A 14,237-nucleotide genomic window follows, 5' to 3' on the forward strand; every position below is an offset into this window, starting at 1 on the left:
AGTCACTTATAATTGGAGACATTTTGGGTTCCATATGATTGTGTGGTTAAATTTTTACAGAAATTTTGTTGGTAACAGGTATTTGAAATTTGGTTTTGTACCTAAATAAAAATGGCTCTACACGGAATCAGGAATGACTTGTGTTCAATTACAGGGGAGTCTTCTTTTCAAGAACTTGATTTTAAATTCTCAGAGATATTAGTTTTACTTACTAGAGCTCCTTTGTTTTGCAGAGATCATGATGCAGCCGTCCTTTTGGATTTCTTTTTAATAATGTGTGACCCTTCACCTTTGATCCCCTGACCTGCATTACCTTGGTAACCATTTCATTTTTTAATTTAATTTCATTTTTTAATTTTGGTGTACAAGCTGTAACATTTCATCTCTCAAAGTGTAACACGCTGATTTCCTCAAATAGAGATACCCCTTTGAGCGATAAATTTGCAAAATGCTGTCTTCATTTTCTGTATTAAAATTCATTTCAGTTTTTAAAATAAAGTGTAATCTGTGTTTTCATCCTTTTAAAATTTAAGTTTAGTGAGTGCATTTCCCTATACAATAGATCTCCTTTTCAATTCATGTTTTGCAACAGCTAGATTACTGTGCCCATCACACATAACTCACACGCACAGCAGCCAGCCGCCACCATCTCCTTTCCACACGCACCCCCGCCCTGTCAGCACGCACCCCTTCCCATGCAGATTACCTCCTCTTTCTTTCAGAAATAGTGGCAACTTGAGTTTAGTAGTCTTAGCTGCCACGTTGTACAACCTCAGATTACATTTTATATTCTCAAGTATTATTGGGACAGAGAGTTGAGCCCCTTAATTCCATGTATGGACTAGGAGATAAGAAAGCCGTCTTTTCCCCAGAAAGTACCTTTTGCCTCCTTTAATATTTATTTCTTTATTTGAGGCCTAAGTTAATAACAAGCAACATTTTTAACATGGTCAGAAATGTGCTTTTGTCTCTGCTGAAGCCTGGGTACTCAGCTCAGTGGTCTGTATACCTGATTGCTTTATGACATGTGCTATTTTGTGACTGTTGTTGAGACATTTTTAATTGTGTTCTGCTTTTCAGAAACTTCTTACTCAAGAGCAAAACCAAACCAAAGTCTAAAAACAAAAATCAAACTTTAGTTAGTTCTTTGAACTGGCAGGATATTCCCAAGAAATCATGTTCCTTAAAAAAAAAAAAAAAAAAAAAAAAAATCCTGTGGAATTTCTTAGCATGGCCTGCTGAAGCACAGATTATTTTTTAAGTGTCTCATTATTTTATTCTCTAACATTTAATGCTGATGCTTTAATTGCACACAGCTGAAGCTGCTCAATGAGCACTGAAATGGATTTAAGTCCTCTCTGAGCTTTGTTGATACCTATAAAAGTTTATGTCATTCATTAGAACCACAAATTAAAATTAGTTGTAGTGAGCTGCTCATTGGAGATTGGGACTCTCATGAACACTTCTTCAGGCTTACTAGCTTGTTTTCGTCTGTTATACTCACATACTTAGAAAACTGCCTTTGACCTTGGCTATCTTTTCCGAGAATCGCAGAATGCCAAGAGCTGAGAAATACAAATCCTGTGATTACAAAGGCAGAAAGTACACGGAATGAATGTCCCAGTAGTTATGAGCAACTTATTTGTTGCCTTGCATCTTAAGGTTTTTTTGTTTTGTTCTGTTTAAATGAGAATGCTTTCGGAGTTGTGTAGGAATGTTTTCCAGATCCCACCCATTATTTTTTCCTCTGGTGTGTTATCCTTCCTGCCCTAAAGGAATAGTGCACAGCTCGTTTTTACTGCACAGAGTGTGCTCTACTCCTCTTGCCGCCGAAGCCCCTGAGGGGAGCGGGCTGCTGGTCCCCAGAGAGTCACTGGTGCCCTGTTGACAGAATCAGGGCCTCTTGACATCTTCCCTGTAGGCTCCCATGGCTCCTAGAGATAGTCAGCTGCTTTATTCCCAAGTCTAGTAGGAGCTGAAGAGACATAAATAGGAGCACAAGAGAAATGTTTTCATCGTGGTAGTTTATTTTGCAATTAGGTCAATTAGATTTTCTTTAAAGTTTTCTGCTTAGTGCATTTTAAGGTAACTTAATTTTTCTGAGAGAGCGAGTGTATGGACATATTACTTACTTTCAAGAAACATTGCTTATTTGGTTCGCATTTAGGGATTCGAGTCAGTTGTAAGCCACGTAGATGTAGTGTTTGTAAGCACGATTGAGAGAAGACTCCAGTCTGGGAGTCAGAAAAATATGTGTTTGACTAGCAGGGTATCTGGACGTGCCGTTTTTATCTTTTAAGGTAGTTCTGCAAAACTGAACAACTGGAATAGAAAGGCCTCAAAAGACTTTCACGTTGACCTTATTAAAAACACTGAAATCAGTTGTTCAGCTTAACAATATAGGAGTTTGTAAAACATTTCATGGATCTGACTTCAGTTTTCTCCTATGTGAAATGTAGATGCTGTTATGTCTCCTACTTGCTTTTTAGGGTTGTTGGCAGGATAAATGAAACCCTGTATGCTGGACACCCTGGGAACCCAGAAGGAAGGTGCTTTTGAACTTAAACTTCGTCCTGTGGCTGTGCTGTTGGCAGCTGTACCATCATGCTGAGAGGCAGTTGTAGTGAAGTCTATGGTGAATGGCCAGCAGCATGGGCTCTGGGGCCAGGTTCCTGGGCCCAGTGCTACCTCCCACCTTGGCCCTTTGCAAGTGGTTTGACCTCTCTGTGCCTCAGTTTCCTCCTCTTTAAGATGGAGCTGATAAGAATAGCCCCCTGCCCAAGAGGGTCATGGTGCATCTCTGGGGGTGAATGTCTGCAAAGAAAGTTAGAGCAAGGGTGATACAAGGGGTGGCAGTGGCTGTGGTGTCCTGTCAGATCCTGCACACTGGGAGAGACCCAGGCAAGGGAGGGTTTCATTGACATGGAATTCTGAGGGGGGCACACACCTCGCAGGAAAAGAAGCTTCAGGGAGCTTCCCCATTGTCTTGCGACATTCTCTGAGAGCACGGGGAGAGGGGTGGGCTGCTGGTTGTGATTGGGCGCCTCTGAAGCTGGTGCCACTTCAGGTGTGTAAAGGTCAGTCTAGGCTCCTAACCTTGTAGGAAGAAAAGCTTAGATGAGGAAGAGCAGTTAACCCTTTCCTGTTTGTGGTTTTTGGCTGTAGAGATACAACAAAAGAGACCCGTGGGAGAGACACCCCATCTTTCACCACTCATCTGGCTCCCGAGGAGTCTGAAAACTTGTATGATGCTTCAGTGCTTCCTCCTAAGTCGAAGAAGTGGGAGGAAGTCACTGTTGGAGGTCATATACTTGTTTAGGTGCTTCTTATACATTTTTAATTCTCTCAATTTATCTGTGAAGTGAGTGGCATGTTCACCCTATTTTGCACCTGAGAACGCTGGTGATCACGTGGTTAAATCAGCCCTCATAGAGTCATGTTCTAGGAAATAACAGAACTGGGACTTCAATTGAGGTGCTTTCCTTCTCCTGGCACCCGCTTCCTTATTTTATTGGCAAACGGGGCTGGACCCCTGATAGGAAACCGATCAGCTGTTTGGTTGCAGGGGACTCCACCATGTGCATTACTGCCCCATAGCTGTTAGCAACGCTGACTTTGTGACCTGCCACCACCACTGCCAGAAAGGCTCTTTCCTTCACGAGGCACTTAGCGGGACTCTAGCAGCGGCTTCCTCCATCTTGGCTGCTTGTCCAGGATCACTGTATAGCTTTAAAATACGGAGCCCTGGCGGCATCCCAGGCTCTGATCTGGCCATTCTGGCAGAATTGGTAGGTTCTGAAATATAGGAGGTTTATGTCATAAACAGAAAAAATGTAAATAACTGGTGCAATACAGACCTGTGCCTCCAAAACATGGGCTGGTGTTAGTAATTCTCTAGTTAGCTGTGCTGTAATTTCAGTGGGCCTGCCTGGGCCAGTTTAATAATTCAGCCACCTGTAGTTGGCACCCCTTCTGTGGCCAGAGTCCCAGCCATCCCTTTTGTAGAATACAGTGCTCTGGAAGTGGGCATCTGACCATCCCCCAGACCAGGTTTGAAGTTGGTCCCGGAACTGAATACAGTTAGAGGGCTCTGCCTTCCTCCCCTCTCACTTCTTTTTCTCTCCCATCGTTTGTGCTTTTTTCCCCTCCGTCCTTTCTTCTAGCTCTCAGCTCCTTTCTCCTCTAGCTCCCAACTACTTTCTCTTTTTCTTTGTCTCCATCCATGGGCCAGATCCCTCTGGGTGTGTCTTTCCTTTGGACCCCAAAGCACTTGAAGTCCTCTAGGCGGCCTAGCACAAAGTAGGTGTTCATATCAGCGTTTCTTGGTTTGTCTTCATGTCGATCTTTTTTTTTTTTCCTTTTTACTGAGTCTTTTTTTTTTTTTTTTTTTAAGATTTTATTTATTTATTTGACAGAGGTCTCAAGTAGGCAGAGGCAGGCAGAGAGAGAGAGAGGAAGGGAAGCAGGCTCCCTGTTGAGCAGAGAGCCCAATGTGGGGCTTGATCCCAGAACCCTGGGATCTTGACCTGAGCTGAAGGCAGAGGCTTTAACCCACTGAGCCACCCAGGCGCCCCTTCATGTTGATCTTTTAAAGGGGTATGCACTACCCCTCATTAGCCTGTACACTGTCAGCTTTCATTGGCGGTTCACAGACTAGGACGGAATGTTGCACAGTAGGATGGACTTGACTGTTCTCAAGGCGCTGGTATGAGGCTCTTGCTGTGTTTGCCATGTAGTTTTTAGAGCTGGACTGTGAGGCCATTTGGGTTGGGCCCCTCACTTTACTCCTGAGAGGGGAAGGCCCGTCCTCAGGGTGCTTCACTGGTCCAGATGTGCTGCTCGGGGCACCTCCCACTCTGTCACACTGACCGAGGGGAGCAGAGCAGAAGCTGGGACACAGTGCATGTGTGTCATTCACTGTCCGCCTTGAGAGATGGTGGGGAAGCAGCCAGCCCTTCTGCATTGGTCCCCCTCCTGCCCCATGAACAGCTTCTGTGGGACAGAGTGCTTTGGGGGTGACCGAGAGCCTCCTCATGGCCCCCATTGGGCCGCCGCAGGAGCTGTGTCCACGGAGGTGTTAGCCCTTCTTCAGGCAGCGCGGAGACCGGGAAACCCGCTCCAGGGACAGGAAGATGGGTTTGCCATTCTTCAGCGGCAGTCAGCTCTAGCCATAGAGGGAGTTAGAGGGGGAGAGGCAGCAGCGTGTGGCTGCACAGTCAGGAGATCCCGGGGAACCTCTCCTGTTTGTTCTCGTTTGTGCTTCTGTTTCCCTGGGAGACTGTGGCCACGGTTACTGTGGACTGTGTGACATCGGATCCTAGGATTTAGACTGGACTTTGCACTTTGCGTACACATCTTCCCCTGGGTTCGCGAATGCCCTGCACATTGACAGAGAGCACGCGAGCCTCCCTTGGAACTCAGTTATTCGGGTTCGATCATCCAGTCCTTTGTCTCCCTGCTGTGCCGGTCCTTCCGAGTATTTACCACTCTCCGCCCTTCATTTTTCCAAGGAGAGACCTGAGTGATTGTTTTACTTCCCTTGTTCCAGTGGCAGGAGAACTGGCAGGAGAGTAGGTGCTCAGGCTGGGCCATTCAGTGTGGTTTGGGCTGCTTGCGCACATGTGCCAGCATCTGGTACAGGAGCTTGCACGTAGTAGACGCTCAGCAAACACTCACTTTTTCCGTTCTCATTAGCACAGGTAATTAAGAACAGGAGCTGATAGACCGCACATATCTGTGCAGAGATATATCTGTAATTAAAGTTTTAATTAAAGAAGCACCAGACCAGGCAGATGGTTCTTCTGCCTGTATCCTGTAAACCAAACAGCCATGGCTTTTCGATCAAACCTGCAAAGGGGAGACTAGCATCACTCGCGGACAGCACCAGAGGGGAGGGGGACTCTTGTGAACTAGCCATAATCTAATTTTGGTAGTAGTCTATGTGATGCCAAGTCCAGGGATAATCACTGCAGTTTGAAATGGAAATACGATACATCAAAGTTATGTCCCAACCAAAGCTTTTAAGCCTCCAGTCAAGGGCATTACCACAGCCCAGCTGGTATATCACAAGGCATGTGGTTTTGTGCTAGATCACAAAAGCTGACAAAGTGTTATTTAGGATCATCAGCTAAATACAGTATTAGAGTGCCATCAGCCTGATTTTTCGGCTTTTGCCACCGTGAAGCAATGCAGTATTGAGATATGGGGTGTGTGCCTGCTTGGCCCATGCAGGTCCTTTGGCTGTTTCTGTCACGGTGACCTTAATGACCGACCAAGTGCAGAATTTAAAAAACAAAACCACCACAGGGGATAACAGAAAAAAACTTCCCTCCGGTCTTACCGCTTAGAACAGCCTCCGCCCAGGGAGCCCCATGAACTCGTTCAGATCGTGCCACTGTTAGCAGGAGGCCTGAGCAGTGCGGGGCAGAGGCTTTTGGAGGTCTCCGCCGGTTCACCTTGACCTCTTGGGACAGATGCACCCACTCCTCAGCCCCCGGTTTCTCACCCTTCCTCGTAATCGTTGTCGCCTGCGCGCTCCGGGTTTCCTGGCACGACGGCACTGCCAGTCCCGCAGCTCAGGTAGATGCCTGTTCATGTAGGTGTGTTTTGAACGCCTATGTCTCACCCAGTTGTTATCTGCTTGGTAGAACCAGCGTTGAAGATGCTCGTCTTCTATTTCACGGTGAAACACCATAGTTTAGAGGTTTTGAGAGTAGTTTCTATTTTGCTTGATGGTAGGGGACCTTACTCCGCTTGCTTGCTTGCTTTTCTTTCTTTCTTTCCTTCCTTCCTTCCTTCTTTCTTTCTTTCTGAAAAGATTTTATTTATTTATTTACTTAGAGCAGAAGCAGGGGGAGAGGCAGGCAGAGGGGGAAGCAGGCCCCCGCTGAGCAGGGAGCCCGATGCGGGATTCGATCCCAGGACCCTGAGATCATGACCTGAGCCCAAGGCAGAGGCTTAACCGACTGAGCCCCCCAGGTGTCCCTCCCTGTTTCTTTCATAGGAAGTAGGGCTCTTGCCCGTGCCACATCGGGACGTATATAGGTGTCTCCACGTTAAAGACTGTGTCCCGAAGTGGTAGAACCCACAAGTACTTGAAATCGTCCTCACGCCATCTGTGAGTCCAGACTCCGTCACCCCACAGAAATGCCAAATCCACGAACGCGTGATGCGCCGTGAGCGACGCGTGTGTGTGACGGGGAGGGAGAGGTTTCATCGTCGTGTTGCTGGGGGAGACTTCAGTGATCTGGGGAGATGCTGTTTGTTCTCAGAAGATGCTGGAGCAGGGTAAGCTGCTTTGAACCAAGTGGTCAGTGTTGGTGGCCGGGAGATGTCACAGCCGCAGAGAAGTGCTCCTGGCTAGTGAGTTGCCATTTTACGTGCAAAATTGGAAGGTGACTGGCGCTGAAGCCTGTTTCTTCTCTCCTCTTGTCAGAGACCGGAGCAGGGAACCCCTGCGCGTGTAGCAGGGCGTCGGCTGTGCCAGCTTTCCCCGGAGGCCACGTGTTGCTGCTCCGGGCGCGGCAGGAGCGTCTCCCTTCAGGGTAGGAGGGTGTTGCTTCTCCACACGGGGAAGGGAACTTCAGCAAACAAGCCCCCCGGAATAGGAGGTTTTTAAAATCTCTGATTCTGTGGTGGGTTTGAGGAGAGTTTGGTTCTCCTTGATACCTGGTGCGGCTGGAGCGAGCGGCGGAGCGTCGTCTCCCCTCCCAGGACTTCAGTTCGAGCCCCTGCTCGCTGGTTCGGTGCTGACTGAAAGCCCAGGAGCGGGTGCTGTCCCGGGTACGGGGAACAAAGCAGTAAACAAAGAAGGCCATTCCCCTCAGAGGCTTATTTTCGGGCCGGCGGCGAGAGGCGCCCCGCAACCGACCGAGATCAGGCAGCGGTGACGGAGCGAGGACGCGTGCAGCGCTCGTTCCCTCGTTGCTCCGCAGAGCGCGCAGGAAGCGGGGGCGCCAGTCGTCCTCGCCGCGCAGGCGCGGAGAGCGCGGTACGGAGAGGTGGGAGTGACTCTCGGTGTCACGCAGCAGGACGCGGTGCGGCTGGTCCTCGGCCCCGGTGACCGGCCTCGGGGCTCCCTGCTCTTCACACCGTGTCATTTCCCCCTTTTAAACAACCGCCTCATCCGTCTCTTCCGACGGTGTCCGGGCTGCAGGTGTGATGGGGAGCCCCGAAGCGGAGTGGCCGTCGGGAGGGTCCCCCGCTGCCGGCAGGGGGGTGCAGTGCGTGCTGTGTGACGGTGTGACGCGAGCACGTGTCTGCTGAGGGGATTTGACGGCGGTGACGCAGCGGTCCGGGTGTGAGCGTGTCCCGAGCGGAGGGAGAGCAGCGGCGAGGCCGGGGCGGCCGCTCGGGGTATGTGTGGGGAGAAGAGTGGGAGGAGGTGGCCAGCGGCCGTGGCCCACCGGGCCTGACGGGCCACGGTGGCGTCCTCTGATATGCGAGAGTGAGGAGAGAAGCCGTCCGAGGTGGCTGAGCGGAGCGGCTGGGGCTGAAGGGGCGGGGCCACTCCGAGGGCGGCGCGGGGCGGCGCGAGGGCAGGGCTGGGCAGCCGGTCACTCCACGGCCAAGTGCCGCGCGCCTGTTCTGTGCAGCCGCCAGCCGAGACGCCTTTTACGTTTCTAAATGGTTGAGAAAACTAAGGTGCATAATAATAATTTGTGGGACCTGAAAATTAGACGTAATTCAAATTTTAGTGTCCATTTCGGTTCTAGTTTTACTGGAATCCAGCCGCGCTCACTCGTTCGCGTATTGTCTGAGTCTGCGTTTGAGGTGCAGCAGCCAAGTGGAGTGGTTGCCGCAGAGCCCATCTGGCCCACGGGGCCTAGAACATTCGCTCTCTGGCCCTTTAAGAAAAGTTTGCTGACCCCTGGGTTAGCGCCGCAGGGATGGAAGTGAGGACACCAGTGGCGAGGGCTGATGGCCTGGACCAGGGCGGTGAGAGGCGGTCAGACGCTGGATGCGGTTCAGAGGAAGAGCTGACGGGTTGTGTGCAAATATGAGGGGTTGGGGTGGATGCCAATGTTTTTGCACTGAGCAGCTGGGAGAATGCAGCTTCTCTGTGCGGAGATGGGAAGCCCGTGGGAGCCGCAGGTTGGGGAGAAAGGGTGAGGAGAAAGCAAGAGTTGTGTTTTGGACGTGTTAACTCTGACATGCCAAGTGGAGGTGTTGACTAGGCAGCCGCATAGGCTCGAGCCAGACTTGTCAGTGTTTTCAGCATATAGAAGGTCCTTACTTGCTCTGTCTGGGCTGTATGGAATCTCGAAGGGACAGTGGATAGGGAGAGACGTTCAGACACGGAGCACTGGGGATTAAGGGGAAGGAGGAGAAGGAAGGACAGGAGAATGGGAAGGAATAAGCAGAGAAGAGCCAGGAGAGCAAGGTCTTCTGGAAGAAAGTGTTTCAGACCAGAGAGAGTGATCCTCTCTGTTCACACACTGCTCAAGGTCAAGTAAGATGCAGACTGACTGAGAATTGACCGTGGATCGGCAGCAGGGGGGTCAGTGGTGGCTTCGGTATGAGCTGGGGGAGTGAGGCGGTGAGGACCAGAGCCCTGTCCCCGCTGGTTCAAGCAGAAATGGGGGGACAGGAAGCCGAGCTGGTGCTTTCAAAGAGTTCTTTCTGCTGCCCAAATGCAGGCTCTGAGGGGGCAGAGTAGGGTTTAACCTGGGACTGGGATTTTGCCAGGGGAATACTGGTGGGGGAAGGGGCAAGGGAGCTGGGCCCTGGTGTGAGGAAGGACTGCATACTGTAAGCCAGGCGGGTAGTGAAAGGGAAGCACGAAGGAGATGAGGGCAGTGAGAGGCCATGGCGCCAGGGGGGATTCAAGGACCAGGGTCAGGAATGGTTCGAGTCAGGGGTGTGGGAGGCACCTGGGTGGCTCAGTTGGTTAAGTGTCCGACTCTTGACTCTTGATTTTAGCTCAGGTCATGATCTCAGGGTTGGGCTCTGCTCTGGGCATGGAGCCTGCTTGAGATTCTCTCTCCTCCCTCTGACTACCCCACTTTTCTCTTAGGGGGAAAAAAAAAGAATGGTTAGAATAGGGATAGTCAAAGAGAGGGATGTTTGAATTTGATAGTGAAAGAGTGCAATTGTGGTTAACATCAAGGCCTAGGGCAGTGCTGTCTGATAGAAATATAATGTGAGCCACATGTGTCATTTTGAATGTTTTAGAAGCCATGTTTTGAAAAAGCAAAAAAAAAAAAAAGGAAATTAATTTAATGATATATTAGCTCAATATGTCTAAAATATATGAATGTGCAATCAGCGTAAAAATTGCAATATTTTACATTTATTTTGTACTAAGTCTTCGAAACCCAATATGGGTTTTATACTTTCAGTACATTTTCATTCAGACCAGATACAGTTTTAAGTGCTCGTTATCCACATGTGGCTCATGGCTTCCATTTTGGACGGGTTAGGAATGCTCGTGGAAGGGTGGTTCAGAGTTACTGGAGAACAGGCGAGTGCTAAGGAAGGTTATGACTCCTGATGAGAGTAACAGGGTTGGAGAGGCAGAAGGGCAATGCTGTGGCTGTTGGTAGGATCCGTGACTCAGTGGCCATTGCTCTAACCTCCTGCCTGCCAAGGAGCGTTTCCTGACCCTGATGCTGTCCTGCTTCACAAAGCATCTGTCGGGTTCTGAGGCATTGCTCTCGCATCATTTAAAATCCAGGTGGTGGGCGCCTGGGTGGCTCAGTGGGTTAAGCCGCTGCCTTCGGCTCAGGTCATGATCTCAGGGTCCTGGGATCGAGGCCCGCATCGGGCTCTCTGCTCAGCGGGGAGCCTGCTTCCTCCTCTCTCTCTGCCTGCCTCTCTGCCTACTTGTGATCTCTCTCTGTCAAATAAATAAATAAAAAAAATCTTTAAAAAAAAAAAATAAATAAAATCCAGGTGGTACCTCCTTGGGATGATGGGTTTGGGACAAGATTTCTGAGTCACATTGAAGAATCAGAACACAAGGCCATAATTTTGAAAAATTCTTCCCGAAATGTCAGCTTTTTACTTGGGATTTTATTTTCATCCAGAAGGCTTTTCATTGACTCAGCAATAAAAATGTTAACTCCATGTGGACAGCTCATTACAGCCCCCCCCCCCCAACCCAGGGGAAAAAATATCCTTTAGATTCTTATCTTTATTCTGTCATATCTTTAGATTTCTGTTTTTATTTTGGCATAATCCTCAGGTGCCTCCAATGTTAGTCACACTTCATCCTAAGTGTGTTGGGATCCCTGCAGAAGCCAGCATTTGGTAGCTTTGAGGTGGTCCCATGTAGTAGAAGCTGCAGTACATGGAGCCTGCCCGTCCTCTTCCAGTGCTTTGGAGAGGACAGGTGTGGTCAGCCCTTTGCAGTGGCCAGAGTCGCAGATACATGGTGCATGTGTGTCCTCGCTCTGTCCCGTGCGTGTGTATAGGAACTTACATAGGTAAATTTCTATAGTTGGCTTTGATCTGCAAGGTGCCTTTATTTAAAGATTAATAATAATTGATGGCGAGGTCAGCAGCTGTTGTTTAGCTTTGTAGGCCGGGAAGATTGAGCTGTTCTGAAAGGGTGAACAGGAACACCTCGGCCGCTCAAATGTTCTTGCTCTTTTCCACACCGGTAATGAGCCCCTGGGGGAAAGAGTCATGGAAACTCCCATTCCGTACCCTTATCAAATTTGAATTATTTTTTATTTTTTATTTTTTAAAGATTTTATTTATTTATTTTACAGAGAGAGATCACAAGTAGGCAGAGAGGCAGGCAGAGAGAGAGAGAGGAGGAAGCAGGCTCCTGCTGAGCAGAGAGCCCGATGCGGGACTCGATCCCAGGACCCTGAGATCATGACCTGAGCCGAAGGCAGCGGCTTAACCCACTGAGCCACCCAGGCGCCCATCAAATTTGAATTATTTTAACTTCTCTTTAGTTTCCTGTTCTATTAAGATTAACAACAACAACAACAAAAAAAACCCAAAAAACAAAACAAACAAACAAACTCAAAAGTCCTACCAGCCCCGATATTTAGGAAGAGTCTGTTTTGAGCCCTGTACTTGTGAACCTTGTGTTCTTGGCTGACCTCTGTTTTGAGGAGCAGTTGCTTCATTGCGTGTGAATTAATATTATGAGAATGTGGGGTCTATTTTGTTTTGTTAACGTCCAGACTTCAGTCATTCTGTGAGGGTGTCACCGAGTCCCCGTGGTCCCTGACTGTGCACCCTCTGCAAGTACGACATCCTCTGGCAGCGGTGTACTCGTGGGAAAGAAAACCCTGTAAACACAAGTTAGCAACAAGGAAAGCTTACTCATTACATAAGTTTTCTTAAGCTCTCTTTATTCTAATTAAAGCGTTTCCATCTAGTAGGGAAGTAGGTAAATACTAAGAACTGGAAATTAAGCAAGGAATTGAAAGAACATTGATGGCTTTATTGTAGTTCGTTTTGAGGTTTTTCTCTCCACCAAAGGGTGGTTGCTTACAAAGTCACTCCTTCACACATAAATCTTTATGACGAATGGGCTGGAATTTATTCCAACAAAAGAGGAGCTAGTTTATGATGCTACTTGTAAATGATAACACATGTTCTGTAAGAGAACCAAAGCATTAGCTTTTTAAAAGCACCGTTAGCATGATTACTTAATTCGGTCCACACACCATTCTAGTTTCTTTGAAAGTGAAGGTCAGTGTGTCTAGGAGACTAGGGAAGTGAGTGCTTTGACATTTGTTCATTGTTTTTTATTTAGATCTGGGTCACTAGCATATTCTCGGAATAATTCTTGCCTCAAAAAAGTCCAAAGCATAACATGTAAACTTGTATTTTATTCCTTCAGAAATTTACTGCTGACACTGAAACTTGATCCACCCTGGCCGGCGTAACCCTAACCAAGGCAGCGGCTCGTTCCGTAGTGGGCACGCCCTTCCGTGCCCTCCCTTGTCCTGGAACCCGTGCGCAAGCCAGCTCCCTGGATGTCTCTGTGTTGGCATCTGGACTTGCCTTTATTAATAAACATTCATTAGCTCAAAATGCCCCCCCACCCCCGGGTCTGCAGATGTCAGTGGAAGTGTTCATGAACAGGTACACCCTGCCCCACCCGATCCCCAGCCCCGGCCTCCTCTGCTCTTGCACCTTTCCGGTTTCTCTTCGTGCTGGCAGACAGGCTCTTTCTGGAGGCCAGCCCGGATGTCACTTCTCCGTGTGCCCTTTCCGCACAGCCTGTCCTGCTGGCTCACTTTTAATGGACACTGCTTTCTGTGTCCCTCTGAGGACCCTTGCCATAGCATATTTTAAGTTGTCTCTTTATTGGTGTTTTTAATCCCCTAAACTGTGAGCTCCTCGGGGCAGGTGCTGGACCTCACTGATTGCTCTTTCCATAGAGGCTCGTGCAGCGTCTGTGCACGGCTGTGAGTGAGCGAGTGCGGGGGATGAAAGGGGGAGGGGATGGTAGGGTAGTGCCCCTTCAAGCCGAAAAAGTACCTTTAATTGTTTGGGGGGAAGAGAATGAATACTGTTTTTGTTTATAGAGGTCTTAAAATTTGGGTGGCAGAAAGCTAGTATGCAGAGAAGCTCGAAGCTGCTGTCCGATTCCACAGAGACAGTCACGTTTTATATTTAAAATATGTAATTTGCCATTGATCGCCTTGAAATCTTCAGTTTGTTGTTCTGGTGTCTTAACTAATTATTTAATTGAGTAACAACTAGGGGAGTAGATCATACACGCGAGGACTTCCCTTGTGAGGAGCCCACATTTCTCTCCGTGATGTGTCCTTTTTGGCACCCTCCCGGAGGCTGTGACACTGAGCTGCTTCTCTGCATTGGACACATGCTTGAATACGATGGCTCTTTCATAAGCTCCTGGTTCCGCGGGACTTCACTAGTCGTGCTTCTGTCGCGTCAATTTGAGGCTTGGGTGGAAATCATTCCCATAGTAGAAAAACAAATTAGCGTCACACATCCTCCCCCTGTAACCAGCTCCCAACTTTCCCCTCAAAGATTCATTAACATGGTGTTCGGTGTTTTATCCGAAATCACTCACTTTAAAATGGCTCTTCCTTCCTCTCTGGTAGCACCTAAGCAAGGGGAGATGAGTGAGACCGATTGGAAAGAACAGACCTCTGTGTGTCCTTCTGCACCAGTGTGTGTCTGGTGGCTTAAGGGCCACTGTAGAAGTCGCCTCTAGCTTCGTAGGATTTTTTGTAATTAAGGAAATGGTTGTCCTCCTCCTCATTCGGTGCTTCTTTCAAGTACCACATCCTCTGACCCGT

The 14,237-nt window shown here is 48.6% G+C and overlaps 1 protein-coding gene across 14 annotated transcripts in view; it reads left to right on the top strand.

Moving 5' to 3' along the window:
* The window catches only part of CAMTA1 (calmodulin binding transcription activator 1), an 822,863-nt gene that overhangs the window by 82,274 nt on the left and 726,352 nt on the right, over positions 1-14,237 (top strand). The window contains exon 4 of one of the 14 annotated variants that reach the window (XM_059374697.1): positions 234-532. The exons of the other annotated variants lie outside the window; for them this stretch is intronic. Within the exon in view, the coding sequence (XP_059230680.1) occupies positions 234-242 (9 nt within the window). The 3' untranslated portion in view covers positions 243-532. Of the gene's footprint in view, positions 1-233; positions 533-14,237 lie in introns of those variants that run through there. 14 annotated transcript variants of the gene reach the window in all.

The sequence above is a fragment of the Mustela nigripes genome, chromosome 14, assembly GCF_022355385.1.
Source record: "Mustela nigripes isolate SB6536 chromosome 14, MUSNIG.SB6536, whole genome shotgun sequence".
NCBI lineage: Eukaryota > Metazoa > Chordata > Mammalia > Carnivora > Mustelidae > Mustela > Mustela nigripes.